At 43.4% G+C, this 15,725-nt stretch overlaps 3 protein-coding genes across 3 annotated transcripts; 2 read left to right on the top strand and 1 right to left on the bottom strand.

Moving 5' to 3' along the window:
• On the top strand, positions 1,643-6,667 carry LOC8073519. Its single transcript, XM_002445409.2, has 5 exons — positions 1,643-2,105; positions 3,111-3,974; positions 4,250-4,693; positions 4,892-5,084; positions 5,154-6,667. Exons 1-5 carry the CDS (start codon positions 1,713-1,715, stop codon positions 6,077-6,079), a joined length of 2,820 nt encoding a protein of 939 aa, XP_002445454.1. The 5' UTR covers positions 1,643-1,712; the 3' UTR covers positions 6,080-6,667.
• On the top strand, positions 9,116-12,051 carry LOC8070021. Its single transcript, XM_002445408.2, has 5 exons — positions 9,116-9,663; positions 10,304-10,341; positions 10,524-10,791; positions 11,044-11,327; positions 11,414-12,051. The coding sequence occupies exons 1-5, from the start codon at positions 9,337-9,339 to the stop codon at positions 11,844-11,846; spliced, it is 1,350 nt and encodes a 449-aa protein (XP_002445453.1). The 5' UTR covers positions 9,116-9,336; the 3' UTR covers positions 11,847-12,051.
• On the bottom strand, positions 12,094-15,282 carry LOC8070020 (endoglucanase 20). Its single transcript, XM_002444238.2, has 8 exons — positions 14,925-15,282; positions 14,509-14,721; positions 14,232-14,435; positions 13,563-13,640; positions 13,234-13,380; positions 13,033-13,141; positions 12,733-12,899; positions 12,094-12,653 (listed from the first exon to the last, which is right to left on the bottom strand). The coding sequence occupies exons 1-8, from the start codon at positions 15,183-15,185 to the stop codon at positions 12,279-12,281; spliced, it is 1,554 nt and encodes a 517-aa protein (XP_002444283.1). The 5' UTR covers positions 15,186-15,282; the 3' UTR covers positions 12,094-12,278.

The following is a 15,725-nucleotide window of genomic DNA, read 5'->3' as shown; positions in this document are numbered from 1 at the left end:
ACTACATTTTACCTCTGACCAATATATATATAAGAAAATATTAATATTTTTATCATAATTAGTATCATTAGTTAGATCATTCACTATATTTTTATTATAGATTTCTTTAGATATACAAATGTTTATAATATTTTCTATAAATTTAACCAAACTTATAAAAGTTTAAGTTTGATCAGCATAAATCTCATATTAACTTTTTTTATGGAACGGAGGGTCTAGAGTCTAGACTCTCAAAATACTTAGGACGTCCCAATTAACATACCTGATCCATGAGCAGGAATGCAGCATAGAGGTAGTCTGGCATGCCTTCTCACTCGGAACACGGTGCCACACCAACTCATCGACCTAAGTTTTCCAGATAAACATGTGGAACTGAGATCTTAAGTATGAGATATGCCATTCACCTTCCTAACATGAAATTTTTGTCCCCTCTAGAAAAGCCCTTGATGCTTTTTATGGCTCGCGTTGATACTGAAAGGTGATAGATGCTGCATGCCTGTATGTATGCATCAAGTGTTGTGTAATGGATGCACGAGGACATGAGGTGGAGTTGGTCCATCAAACCGTCGGCAACCACCTTCTCATGTGTCCCCTCTGTTCGGTCCTCACCTATAAACTATAATAATATTAACTATATTTAATTTCCATCCATGCATTTCGCATTTGCTTGGACCGTACCAAAATAAGCCATGATGCCTTAATTTATTAACTGATGTGTTGGAGGAAGCCGCGCATATATTTATGAAATTTAACTGCTATAGCAGGTTCCAAACTATATTGCCTGCAAGGAAGATTTGAATAACATTAATTCTTGGAATCGAACACTTTTTTTTAAAAAAAGAAAGGGTGTGTGTCTCTGACCATCAATCACCTCCGTCAAGCCGTTTTCCTTCACCTCGTCACCCCCCGCCTATTTTGCTGGCGGTCATGTCCTCCTCCTCCTCATCATCATCATCATCCTCACTCTCACCCTCGCTACTGTGCTAGGGTTTAGCCGAAGCTCAATGGCTATCACCACGGCCACGAAGCTTCGGCAAAACTCTAATGCACTGCAGTGGTCGTCTTTTTCTCTCACTCCTTCCGCAATGAGCTCCAACCAAACTCCCCTGTCCTGCCTTGGCCTAGCCGACTCTACAACCGCCATGGCCCCTAAACCACCCTACCGTCATCCCCACCGTCTGGGCGACCTTCTTCTCTTACCTCTTCTCTTCTAAGCCCGCCAGAGTTGGAAAAGAAGGTCGTCCTTATCTCTTCTCTTCTAAGCCCACCGGAGTTGAAAAAAAAGGTCGTGGGGCGAGACGAGAGCGAACATCGCAATAGGCCAGATGAATAGGGCTTTGGGTGTGGATGTGGGCATGGTTACCGTGTGGTACATGATGGTTACGCAGATTATAAGTCACCTGCAGAGTAGTAAAACTGTTAAAAAAAACACCAAATTTTCACAAAGCAAGTTGATGTGTCAAGCATCAACATATCGTTGTAACGCATAAATCAAGAAAGGCAACACGTAACTTAAGATGAACGATAATTTCCATGGGAAAATAAAAATATAGGAATTTCATTTGTTAGGTGAGCTGGCGTAGGGTTTGTCGGTTAAGTTGGCAAATAAAACCCGGAGTGTTTTTGCACCCAACCAAAGCAAACACGCGCTTAAACTTGCTCCATCACCGATCTGCAAACAGACGAGATACGGGGAGCATCGCAGACGTAGCATGGCGGCAACGGCAACGGCAACGGCAACGGCAACGGCGCGCCGCTTCCGCGACTCCTCCAACTCCAGTGATCCGGCAGCCGCCACCACCTCGCCGCCGCTGCCGCCCCCACTCCCCGACCTCGGTGTGGCCCTGTCCGCCGCCGACCTCCGCGCCACCGCCTACGAGCTGCTCGTGGCCGCCTCCCGGGCCTCGGGTGCCAGGCCCCTCACCTACATTCCTCAGCCCGCGACGGCGGCTGGCAAGCTCAAGGGCACCTTCGGTCCCGAGTCCTTGCCGCCGTCCAAGGTCGGGAGGCCGGCGGTTCTGCAGCTGGTGCGGGTGCGGATGGGGGTCACGGAGCAGGCCGACGCCAGGATCCGCCGGGTGCTGCTCCGCGTCGCCGCCCGGCAGGTTAGGAACCCCAGCTTCTTGAAAGGGACAATACAGCTTAATTTCTTCATCAGGGATGGCCTTTTTTTTAAAAAAAAAAATCCTTGGGGTTGTTGCGTTGTCGGCTGGTTCGGGTTAGTTTCGTGCGGTTGGTAGTACGTCAGTAATAAACTCTTTGCTTTGATTCTTGATTGTTCGGACTTCGGTTTGTGATTGAGGTTGCAGGCTCAATTGCGGCAAATGGCTTGTTATCATGCATGTTCTGTCCTTTCTGTACTTTGGCCACATCTGATTCAGTAATGATGAGAGTACTTATGTTTCTGTCCTTCCACATAAGGGTGTTTCACGTGTGTGATTGAGTAATGAAGGACTACGTTAGCAAACAATTGCAATTGCAATCAGGGGTTTCTATACATTCTTTTCTCTTGGTGATCAACTGCAGCTAAATGTGTAAATTCGATTATTATGTTACTTTAAGCGAGATGTCCAACTATTTCGTATTATGGTGCCCAAGTAGTCTTTTGGATGGTATTCTTGGTTAAATTACGAGGCATTCTTACAATAGTTGTTGCTTGCTATGCACTTCTTGGATTGTTAGGTGACGTTGTATGATGATTTTTTGTTAATGTGTGTGTGCACTAGTTGGCTGACGTCCTAAAAGCCATGAGCTCTATTCCCTTTAGGTTCTCTGAGCTTTCTCTGCTAACCTGAGTTTATTTTTGGTTATGGATTTTAGTACTATACATGATAAATTTGAATTATGGTTTTCCGTTTCGACATGCCAAATCTGAACTGTATGCTCATTTTTCCTTTTTTCTCATTTTTTATGATTGAAGTTCCTAGAAATCACCAAGCTTCAGCAGGCATTCTATTTAGGAATGTAAATTACTTGAGAGTACTGTTGACAGGGGTTGTTCAGTCACTGTTGGTTTCATAGTCCATCATTTACCTGCAATTTTACAGAACCATTTCTGCTGCGTATATACATAGAGGTTTAACTTACGTTTATTTTCTCCCTTGAAACAGCTTGGCACACATGCAGAATCTTTGGTTTTGCCCTTAGAGTTCCTGCAGAAGTGTAAAGCATCAGATTTCCCTGACCCTTTAGAGTACGAGGCTTGGCAGACTAGGAATTTCAAGCTTCTCGAGGCTGGTGTGCTGGTCCACCCACTTATTCCTTTAAAGAAGTCAGACATTTCTGCGAAGAGAATGCGGCAAATAATACATGAAGCATACGCTGGGCAAGTTGAAACTGGGAGGAATTCAGAGTCCATGCAAAGACTGCACAGCGCTGTCATGTCCCTTGCGTGTAGATCCCTTTGTGAAACTTCCGATGAGTGTCATTGGGCAGATGGTTTTCCCTTTAATCTCCATATCTACAAAATGTTGATAGAAGCTTGCTTTGATGTTGAGGAAGGCACTGTAGTAGATGAGATTGATGAAATTATGGAGCTGTTGAAGAAGACTTGGCCTGTTTTTGGAATCACTCAAATGCTCCACAACATTTACTTTACCTGGGCATTGTTCAACCATTTCATCATGTTGGGTCAAGCAGATAATGGGTTGCTTTCTGCTATGGAGAATCTATTAGTTGAAGTTGCAGAAGATGCTAAAATAACAAAAGATCCAGATTATTGTGATGTATTGAGCTCCACTTTAAACTCAATAATGGGTTGGGAAGAGAAAAGGCTGTGTGCCTACCATGAAACTTTCAATACTAGTAATATTTATTCCATGCAATATATTATTTCAATAGGAATCTCAGCTGCAAAGATTCTTCTTGAAGATGTATCTTATGAATACCATAGTGGAACAAACAGAGATATTGATGTTGTGCGCACCAGGATTGAAACATATATAAAATCATCACTCTGCAAAGCATTTGCTCAAGTAAGTTCCAAACAAGATGACTCTTTTTGCTAAGTTATTTCACTATTTAAGTTGGGTAATTCAAAGTTCATTTTTTTTTCTTTTTAATGATTGTATGTCCTATTATCACCAAATGTGCTAGATTCTGTAAGGCATGGCTGAAACCTTAGACACTGAGTACCGCTGATAACTGTCTGAACATTGCTTCTTTCAACTCACATGAGCCTCTTAATCTAAGAGGTTGAAATTTCAACACTTGTACCAGTGCTTATCTTTTGTGTAGTTGAATCATGCAGAAAATGGAAGAGGCAGATTCAAATCGATCATCCATAAACTGTACACCTGTTCTGTCAATTCTTGCAAAGGAAACAACTGAGCTCGCTATTAAGGAGAAAAATGTATACAGTCCAATACTGAAGAAATGGCACCCCTTTGCTGCAGGTGTTGCTGTTGCAACCCTTCATGGTTGCTTTGGAAATGAGCTGAAAAAATTTATAGTTGGTCTTACAGTGCTCACACCAGATACAGTTCAAGTGCTTAAGGCGGCTGACAAGTTAGAAAAGAATCTAGTTCATATTGCTCTTGAAGATTCTATGGACGTTGATGACAGAGGCAAGTCAGTGGTAAGACAAATGCCGCCTTATGAAACTGGAACTGTACTGGCTAATCTGGTGAAAGCATGGGGAAGAGAACAACTAGACAAGCTTAAGATTTGGACTGACCAGAACCTACAACAAGAGGTGATCTTGTTTTCTTTTCATTCTGACCTACAATATAAGGTTTGGGCAAAAGAATAAATTTGTCGAAACTAAAATAGTTTGGTTTAGAACAAACTCGAAAGTCCTTGTATTTTGAATTGGAGGGAGTAATATCTGTGCAACATTCTAGGATGCAATGAATTGATATAATATGGCATTAATTTTGTAATTGCTATGCAGACTTGGAACCCAAAGGATAATAACAGGGACAGTTTTGCTCCCTCTTCTGTGGAGATGCTGCACATAATTGAGGAAACTTTGGATGCATTGTTCCGTTTGTCTGTACCAATCAACTCTACTCTGTTTTCTGATCTTACAGCTGGACTCGATAAATGTCTACATTATTATATCTCTAAAGTGAAAACAGGCTGTGGTAAGTATATTGCTAATACAGTTCTTGCGCAAAATGATCTTGGTGAATTCATTTTGTATTAATTTACAGGAACTCGGAGCACTCTTTTTCCTCAGCTACCTCATCTGACAAGGTGTGACGTTGGATCCAAGTTATTCAAGAAAAACGAAAAACCACAGTTTCTTATGAGGCGAGGATCACAAGTTGGATCAACAACTGGGAATGAAGCCTCGAGCCTTCGTGGACTATGTTTACGAATAAATACCATTTACTACATCCAAACTGAGCTAGGAAACCTACATGTGAAGATGAAAGAACGCCTGCAGCAGAATGTTGAGTTGGCTCAGCCTGATATTGCTGATGGTCTGAACATAAACTTTGGGTTATCCCAGGTAGCTTGCCAAGAAGGAATTCGACAGCTGTGTGAGACAACTGCATATATGGTGATGTTCAATGATCTGAGTCACTTTCTCCTGGATACTCTCTATGTTGGGGGCCCTGCATCAAACAGGATACTGCCTTTGTTAAAAGAGCTTGGTCCTATCCTTAGGATTATTTCTGCCACAGTGCACAATAAAGTGCAAAATCGTCTCATAACTGCACTGATGAAAGCCTCTTTTGATGGCTTTTTGTTGGTGCTTCTTGCTGGTGGACCGACGCGTGCTTTCAGCTGTCAGGACTATCAGGTAATAGAGGATGATTTCCGAGCCCTAAGAGGCTTATATTTATCGTATTGTGATGGGCTACCTGAGGAATTAGTTGGCAAGGCGTCCTCAGAGGTGAAGAACATTCTGCCACTCCTACGGACAGACACCGAAACCCTCATTGAACGGTTCAAGCAGCTAATTTCTGGATCTTATGAACCTACAGCCAATTCTAGGTTCCCGATGCCTCCTGTACCTGCTCGTTGGAGTCCAGATAACCCCAACACAATATTGCGGGTATTATGTTATCGAAATGATGAGACGGCTACAAAGTTCCTCAAGAAAACATATGATCTGCCAAAGACGCTTTGATTTCTGCAACAAAATAACTTGCAGACTATTGTGTATTTTTGCAGCTTTCAAAATATGTGGTAATTGGTAAATTGGATTGTACTGCCTACTTGTGAAGGATAACACAGCATGAACATGCAAGTAGAGAACTATGAAGTATGAATGCGGCAGATTTCAAGAATGGAAACAGGAGATTTGGCTCTGTGAGTTTTGCAGCTTCATTCGATTATTAATGAGCTCTGCTGGCCCTGGCATTTGTGTGCTTGTGATATGCTCATCTTTGAAGAGGAGCCATATACAACAGAATGTAAAGTACCTGAATAGATGCAAATGTTTACTTGGCTATTATGATTGCCATTGATTATACAGAGGAAAACATGGCAGATCTGTTTCCGTGGGATACTTCACTTGACTGCCTTCTTGTTCAATGTTTCGAAATAAACCGAATTGTCTGTGATTGAAATGTACTTGTATTTAACTTAGTCCTTCCACAGAGTTAGATTGCTTTCAACTTCTTTTCTATCTTCTTTTTTCCTAAAGCAACTAGTGGTAAAGTTTAGAAATTCAAATTATTCGTTGTTAAATATAAAGCCTTGTTTAGTTCGAAAATTTTTTGGTTTTTGGCTACTGTAGCACTTTCGTTTTTATTTGACAAACATTGTCCAATCACGGAGTAACTAGGCTCAAAAGATTCATCTCACAAATTACAGATAAACTGTGCAATTAGTTTTTATTTTCGTCTATATTTAATGCTTCATGCATGCGACAAAGATTCGATGTAACGGAGAATCTTGAAAATTTTTACGAACTAAACAAGGCCTAAGTTTATAACCAACAAAGGAAAAAAAGAGTTGGAGATGGGCTGGCGATTAGAGCCCACAACTTGGCCCTGGCCCATGAAAGATGTAATAAATACAACTTGACTAGGAGTAGAGTAATCAAACCCTTGTTGGCTAGGTGACATTTACCTCACTAGTCCAATCATCTCAAAGAGATTCTCAAGAAACAAGATCTCAAGAACATTCTTTGACTCTCGAGATACAAAAGATGTTACATTCCACAAATAAACTATAAATGAAAAATTTGTATGTTTTCAATTTTTCAATACTTGGTGTTGTGAACCATACAACTCTAATATATGTCAAACCCTAGTCAACCTCACGTAGAAAGTTTATTATTTTTAAGGTTATGTATGCATTATTTAATTGAAGATTAGTAATTATATTACTCATCTCATATCTATTTACTCCATGTTTTTGTTGTGTTTGAATTGCTTCTTATGTTCTATGCTTGAATCACTATTCTGATAAATTTGAATCTATAGCTCAATGTTTGTGATGGCATTGCCTTTATTAGAGTTTGAGATGAATCATGCATAAATAATGAGAATGATCAATCATTTTGGAAAAGTGGAGCCTTCGAGCTTCACTCCAAACCTAACCAACATAATGTGAAGTTTTAGAATGTGTTTGAGGCAACTAGTCATAAGTTACAAAAAACATCAAGTTCATTACAATAAAGCTACCCTTGTCCAAATCCATCAATTGAAGTTACTAAGTCCTCAACTGACAAGACATTCAGAATCCCAAGAGTATTGTTGTAATCACTATCACCATAACAAAGCAATTCATCTTTGTTCTCATTGTCACCGTCATCTTTGAAGCATGCACCCTCATCGGTCTTCATAAATCTGATGAAGTTGTTTCTTTTTCTTCTCCTTCACCTACATCCATGCAAATGTATCAAGTTATGTTGCATATCATAGTTCACAGATTATTAATCTAAACATCAATGTTGTATCACTTGCTAGGAATTCTAGGCAAGTCAGCGATGAGAGCCGTCATGATCTCCATATAGGCCTTCCACACTCTATGATGCAACTATGAAGACTATATGGTTGTGATCTTGACTAAGTAATTTGAACTACTCTAACTTGTCAGTGTTTACCAGAAACACAAGATTGCTTTGGCTTTGTTGGGTATGGTTATACTTCTGCATTGGTGTGTGCTATATCACAACCATGTGTGCCACTTTTAGTAGGAGGGCATCCATATTTGGTTCTTATTGAAACCTCACAGCTACTAACTTGTTAGGGAAGCTCTAAAAAACCCTTTTATAGTAAAATCCTTGACTCACATTGTAAGTGAGTACAGAGGTTGGCTGCCTCGTGAAAATAGGGTTCATAACTCATGGACAAAGTTATATGACTTTTGCAGAGTATTTATTTTAAACTTGTATTGCAAACATGTTCTTGGTTATGAGAGGGGCATGATCCTTTTTTATTAGATAATCATCATGGATGGTTTGGGCTAGCTGTTTAATCTTGATGTTAATTATTTCTATTGACATAGGAGTTCTAAGCATAATCTAGCGGCCTAGGCTTAATAAATAAAATATGACCAACTAAAAATACTTAATACAGTGTACCCGTATCAAGCCTTTTTAAACTTTTATATAAACTCGTGCCATATTTGTTTCCAATATTCAACAAAAATCCTAGAGTGGATAGATGGAGGATTTAAAGGAGTCTCATGAGTGGCATGTGCTCCCCTATCAAATGGTCCTTGTGGAAAATAGAGAACCAAAGCAAAAACTAAGGACCATTTCCGTCGTGTGGCTTTTAAAATATAGAAAATGGGAGACAAGATAGGCAGGAGGGTTTTGTTTTGGGTCATTTCTTTTTTGTCTATTGGCTGCTGAGTTTGATCAACTAGTTAAAGGGTTTAGCTAAAAAACAGCTGATCTATTAATCATCTTATTAATATTGTTAATTTTAAACCTTTTTATATAAAAAACACTTAAAAGAGTGTTTAGAACCATAATTTTTAGCCGTGGATCAAACGGGACCTTATTCGCGTCGTAATGTTTAACACAGTAAAATTAGGTGAAAAAAATCAGCATGACTGATTTATACACTGCCACGCTACCCGATCGGAAACGTCCCTTTTATTTATTTATTTTATTTTTTTGAACGAGGTGTTGATGATGCAAGAGGTCGTGGCCTCTCGCCAGCCAACCACGCAGCCGCCTACTTCACCCATCTCATCAGATCCTTGGCGGGCCCACAGCTCAGTGACCGCACGCGCGCGCGCGCGAGTCCTGAACGGCCCGCTGAAGGAACCCCATCTTCCCCGGCGGAGACCACCGGAGAGAGAGAACCCGAGGAGAGCAGGCGGCATCCACCACGCTCATCACTCGCCTCCTCCAGACCTCCACCCACCACCGCCGCTTCAACTCTCTCTCTCTCTCTCTTCTCTAAACCCTAACCCCAGTCAGCGATGCTCTCGACGGCTTCGGCGCCGTCCACCTCGCTCGCCGCGGCCTTCCGCTCGTACCGCGCGCGCCGCCGGCGCCGCGCCCTCTGGCTGCGCCCCGTCGCGTCCGCCGCCTCGGCGTCCGGGGTCGGGGACGACGGAGGGGCGGAGCGGTTCGCCACCAGCAGCTCCATCACCGACTACCTCCGCTACCGACGCCCCGAGCTTGGCGGTGCCGGAGGAGGAGCGGGAGGCGGAGGTGGAGGTGGGGTGCCAGGCGGGGAGCTGCAGACGGCGGTGGTGCGCTTCAAGAAGCGCTTCCCGTGGACGCTCATCCACCCCTTCCTCAACGTGAGTCTGCTGGCTCTTTTGTGCGTGTGTCGCTCGCCTGTTCCCATGGACACGGGAATCCGATGTGCTAGCGTCAAAATGCACAAAATGCTGTTATCCAAATAAGAAATAGACAAAATGAATGTTGGTCAACCAATGATTAATAGCTCGTGCCACAACATTTCCATTTTCCAACATTAATTGGTTCAACTTGTTGATCGCCTGTGAACTTCTCTGCAGAATGAGTAGGAATTTCCTGCGTTATCCTTTAACAATAAATAGGGAGATTAGCTTAAATCTTGTTTCCACTACAATGCCTCGATTTTGTGGGCTTCCATCAGGAATGCCACTTTGGAAGTTTCAGCATGCTGAAATTTTGTCTCAACTCTGAAGACTTAGCTTAGCTTGCATTTACATTATCTTTGTTTACCCAAAACTTGATCCGACTGCCTTTTTCACCATGCTCTGGTGAATTGCAGTGGTATGGAATGAAAGTGTGCATCTTTGGTATAGCATTTCCATAAGTTTGTTGATTGCCACTTAGCTGATAGAAGAATCCAATAGGTGCAAAACAGTGTCGAGTTGAGTCAATGTCCTAGAACCTTTTTTTTATGAAATTTCTCTAGTTTCTAATCAATTGTCAACTCCTGTTATGCTGCAGGTTGATTTGGTTTCTACAGTCCACATTGCAGACAAAGAGTATGTGCTTTTTCCCCTGTTTCATATTAAAGTATTATTTTCTCGCACTAAGTTTTGCTGTCATGTTGATGTACCCTCCCGGTGCATTACATCGTTCACTTATTCAAACATCCTGCCATTCGTCAGTGTTTATAGCTACTATTACTATGGTGTATTGGCTGAGATTTCCAATTTTTCTTCAGATATTTTGATAGACTGCAGCAAGAGCTTGAAGATTATGACTGTGTCCTGTATGAAATGGTTACGAGTCGTGAGAATTTGAACAATCCGAAAGGTCCAATGGCTGCTAAGAAGATGAAATCTTCACGTAGAGGATTTAGTATTCTTGGTTTCATACAGAAGCAAATGGCTCGGGTTCTTTCATTGGATTATCAGTTAGACTGTCTTGATTATGGCAATGAGAAATGGCAACATGCTGACCTTGACTATGAAACATTCAAGCAGCTTCAGGTAATTATTTTATTTAGTCATGTCATTTCTTTTGCTTTTTGAAATGTTTGGTCACCACATTAGTTACAAAAACTAGGTGTCACATGGTAACAGCTGTTTTGCCTATCATACATGAACCAGTTAGCATTCATGTTTATTAACATGATATACATGTGTTAGACTATACATATCTCTAATAATGTTCCCTGATTGTATTACCCTGGCCATTTTTACTAGAGTATATTTTAACTGCAGTGCCTTTTTTTCATCCAGAGTGAAAGAGGTGAAAGTATTCTCACGTTTGCCGTAGACATGACACTGAAATCAACCAAAGCCTTGGTGCAGCCAAGTAACATGCCGGATGGTCTTGACTTTTGGAGATCCAAGTTACTATGGGCCTCACGTGTGCTACCAATGCCGCTCGTTGGGCTACTCGTCATCACTGGGCTGTGTCTGCCAGTGGAAAACCAAGATGGATTTCCTGAGCTGGAGGCATTGTCTAGGCTAGATTTTGGAGCTGCACTGAAGATTTTCTTGGCAAAGCAACTGACATCTGAGTGAGTAATCTGAAACCAATCAGGCAAATAAGTTTTTTAAGTAAATTTTGGCTGATTTTATTTTCCTTTTTTTTGTTTTATTAAAGGTTCACAGCTGTGCCTACACCCGTTGAGGAGAAATCAGTTATCATTGGTGAGAGGAACAGAGTTGCTACTGAGAAGATTAAGGAAGCAATAAACTGTGGGTACAAGAGAATAGCAGTCCTGTATGGCGGCGGACACATGCCAGACCTGGGAAGACGTCTTCGAGAAGAGCTCAATATGGTCCCAGCCGACGTGCAGTGGGTCACCGCATGGTCAATAAGAAGCCGGGAGATAGACAACAAATCCCTTCCGTTCTTGAAGACATTGGCTGAAGCTTCAGGCTGGCCTTTGAATAGATACGAGACGCTTGCTCTGCTCATCTTCTCTTCAGTTCTCGCGGTGGATCTTTGGTTCTGGGAACTCTTCTTTGGTACTGCAGTGAGTTGGGCATCTCTAGCTGGTTCCTGGATTGACCAGGTTAGCAGTTCATTTTGACCAGCAACCATGAAGGGGAGACAAACAGAAACCTAGTGGCACACTACTATACAGATGGCAGTATAAAGAAAATAGAACAATCCACTTTAGTTTTGATTCGTCCAGCTATTGCTGGAGTACTGCAGCGAACCATTGTAGATAAAACATTGTATTCCCATCAAATTCAAATGAGATTGGTGGTAAAGCTGATGTGCTTTCTCTAGTCTTCTGATTGGGTTCTGCTGAATGATGTTTGACTCGGCAGATATAGTTTACTACTACTGTAAACTTGGCCTTATATTTATTTATTTCTTCTTATCATGTCATACAGGATGATCAAGGGTAGGGGTAGATATAAGTAAACCTTGATGTTACAAGGCGATAGCATGATTGGAACTTTTGACAGACCATGTCCTTAGTCCTTAACATATGCTGTGTACCTTTCTGCTCTAGTTAGATGATGTCCACTGGGGCTATGTTGTCCACAGGCTCCTTGAGCTGGTTCTGCTGCCCGAGGGCAGCAGCGCAGGCACCCACAAATGCGGCGTTGATGTACGTTGCTGGCTCGGAGTGCGTGGAGTCCTCCCTGTTGTCACTGAACTGGTCGTTCCCGTCAGGTCCGCCGACGATGGCGCCGACATGGTTGTTAGGGTTGGCGTTGCTGGTCGGGAACCATGACGAGAAGCCCTCGTTGCAGGTGACCTTCCTGGGGAGAACCTTGATGGACGGGATGGAGGAGCCGCGGTGGTGAATCCGCCTTGGGAACTTGGAGCTGAAGCCCACCATGTACGACATGCCCTTTGGATTGTCTCCCAGGATGTAATCCACCTGAAAAAAAAACCCAAGGATGTGATCCACCTGAAAAACCAAGAAATTAGTAGGAGGTAGTGTGTGTGTTCCTTATTACCTGTGACGTTGCGAATGAACTGATCTGATCTGGAGAGAAACTTGCGGCGCTGCACTGGACTACTTGGTCGCCTACAGAAGTCAGGGTCTTTGAGTAGATTGACAGCAGCAGGGCTGCAGTGGTTGTGTACTGCAGATTGACTGAATCGCGGGTAAAGAGAAGCCCTCCTGCAGTGTGTGAGAGAGGCAGATGAGAAAAAAAAAAAATCTTGTCAAGCATACCATATACTACGTTCGTCTAGTGATCATCTGCATGCCCAGATCATTTGAAGTTGATTCATAATAATGATCAGACACATACCAGGGGTGGTGTGGATCTGCGTGTTGCCGCTGTTGGGCATGACAGCGCAGACGAAAGAGTCCAGGCCCCTCTTGTAGCCCTCCAGCTCTGTCCTTCCACCCAAGTACTCCTGAAGGAGATGGTTGATCAAGTTAGTTACTGATGAATAATGACCAGTTGGGAGTTGGGAGGATGTGCATGCAAGATGAGTGACAGAGTAACCTGTGTTGCAAGCAGCTGAGCTCCGGGATACTTGTTGTCCCAGCTGAACTCGGTTCCGCTGCCGCCCTGGTTGTTCTGCAGGAAGTCGAGGTATTTGCTGTCCTTGGTTGCCCGGTACAGCCATGCCGACGCCCACTGGAGCTCGTCCTGGTACAGGCAGGCAGTCAGGGCGTCGAGCAGAGGCCAAATCACTACTAGTAAATAACCAGTAATAAAAGTAATACAATTTGTACGGATCGGATGTTCTTGTATATCAAGTGTGTTGACACTACTAAAGATGCATGATGAATTGTGATTCATTCGACGGTTAATATATATAAATAATCCACCTGGTAGCCTGAGTAGGAGCAGTAGAATGGGCAGGACAACTGGTAGGATCCTCTGTAATTGTTGGCGAAGTCGAAGAGCTGATATAAATCATATATGTTGGTCACTATGGAGTAAAAAATTAAACACTTACTACTATTCAGAAAACAGCGCATGCATATTTTTATTCAATTCAAAGAAAGTTGGTCTTGTTATTAATCTGTGAATCTTTGTCTTGAAAACGGTATGAAAGTTTTAGATTGTTTTTGAAACATCAAAGTTTTAGATTTTTCAAGAACGAAAGAGACGAAGTTTAGCAGTGTAATATGCCCAAGATTCAAAAAGAAGTTACATTACAGGATTATTAGTTGCAGGTTAACTGGGGTTCGTCGAAGGTCTGGAGGATTTTTTTCATGTGGTGAGCGAGAGGTTCTTGGGTCATTTACATGAGCAATTCACGCACGCAATACCAATACATACGATGCTGCTTGCTCGTGGAAAGCTTTGTTCACTTTGGTGGTGACTGGTGCTCGATGCATGTACTATCAGAATTAGAGGAAACAACAACAATTCATGCAACGGAAATCCAGATGCTCCGATACTCTCTCTGACGGCCGGATAGGGTGCGTGCATGCATGGAGGAGGACAAAGAAAATTAAGAAAATATGAGGCGTAATAACGTGACGACGCACGGATCTGGAGGCGGCCAGGAGCTGCGTGGCCAAGGACTTGTCCCGGTCGTCCCTGAACACCAGGTATGCGGCGGCGAGCGCCGCGGCTGCCTCGCCGGCGGCCTCGGACCCCGGCGAGCTCTGGGTGATCTTGTACAGCGTCCTCGGCGTGTCCATGTCCTCTGGCCGCTCCCAGCACTGGTGGTCGGCGTTGCCGTCGCCGACCTAGTAGAAAAGCATCAGCATCAGCATCAGCAGCAGCAGCAAATCTTATGCATGCAACTGACAAATCCTGTACCTGAGTGTAGAGGGTGGTCGGCGAGGTGTGTGCACGGAGGAGGAAGTCGGCGCCCCACTGGATGGCGGACCGGAGGTACCGGAGCTGGCCCGCCGCCGCCACCTCGTCGCGATACTCGACGGCGCTCCAGCTCAGGAGGGTGACGCTGAACGCCATCGGGAAACCGAACTTCACGTTGTCTCCGGCGTCGTAGTACCCGCCCGTCAAGTTCACCTATGTACATACATATATGCATATGGATTATGGAGCAGCGACGACGACGACGACGAGCTTATATTAGCTTCAGTTCTTTTGGGAAATTCTAGCAGGTTCATCATCGTCAGAGCGTAGATCATGCATGCATGCGACCTTGTGCAAATTAATTCAGAAATATGGCGATCGATGCTAATTAAAAGAAAGAGTAGTAAGCAGTGCACGTTTTCGGGTTGGCCGTCGGTGAGCGCCGAGTCCCCGCGCCACTTGACCCTCTGGTTCGCCGGCAGCCGCCCCGACCGCTGCCCCTCGAAGAACAGGATGGCCTTTGCCAGAGCGCCATGGTAGTTGGGCGAGCTCAGACGACAGCGGCTAAGGCTGCCGGCGCCATCCCTACTGCTGCCGTCGTCAGCTCCAAGCCCTACTACTACTACTACACCGATGAACATCAGTGCCACGACGAACACCCACACCTTCACCGCCATGCTTGGCGTTGCTAGCTCGATATGATCCTTCCTAGCTATACCGCAAACTGTATGTATGGATGTGTCTGTGTGTGTTCTCTCTCTGAATTCTTCGTGTAGATCGTGATGCGAATTGCCATGGCTAGGGCAGCGTATTTATAGTGTGAAGAAGAGATACAAAGCTAGCTGATCGATCAATGAACAGCTGACCCTCACACACACAGTTATTAATTTAGGCCCATACACCTGCACCGATCTACCTACGCAAGGTAGGCCAAGCAATGGATCTTTTTGATACTCATTCACGCTACAAGTTTTATATATTCAGGTTTAATTTAACTGCTTGTGTAATGTAAGAAATTAAAAAGATAAAAAAGATGGTTGCCATCAGATTATTAATTAGTTACTACGTCGTCACTGCTCACTCCCCTCATCACTCCCTGGCGTTGCTGGGCAAGCTTGATCGTCACTGATCATCCCTATGCATGTGAAGCAAGCAAGCATCTTTGGCTTTGCTCATGCAAAATCTGCTTCGCTCTATGGTATCCTTTATTGCGGAAC

Source organism: Sorghum bicolor, chromosome 7 (genome assembly GCF_000003195.3).
Source record: "Sorghum bicolor cultivar BTx623 chromosome 7, Sorghum_bicolor_NCBIv3, whole genome shotgun sequence".
Taxonomy (NCBI): domain Eukaryota; kingdom Viridiplantae; phylum Streptophyta; class Magnoliopsida; order Poales; family Poaceae; genus Sorghum; species Sorghum bicolor.
The sequence above is the reverse complement of the archived record's forward strand: the minus strand, read 5'-3'. Positions and strand labels throughout refer to the sequence as shown.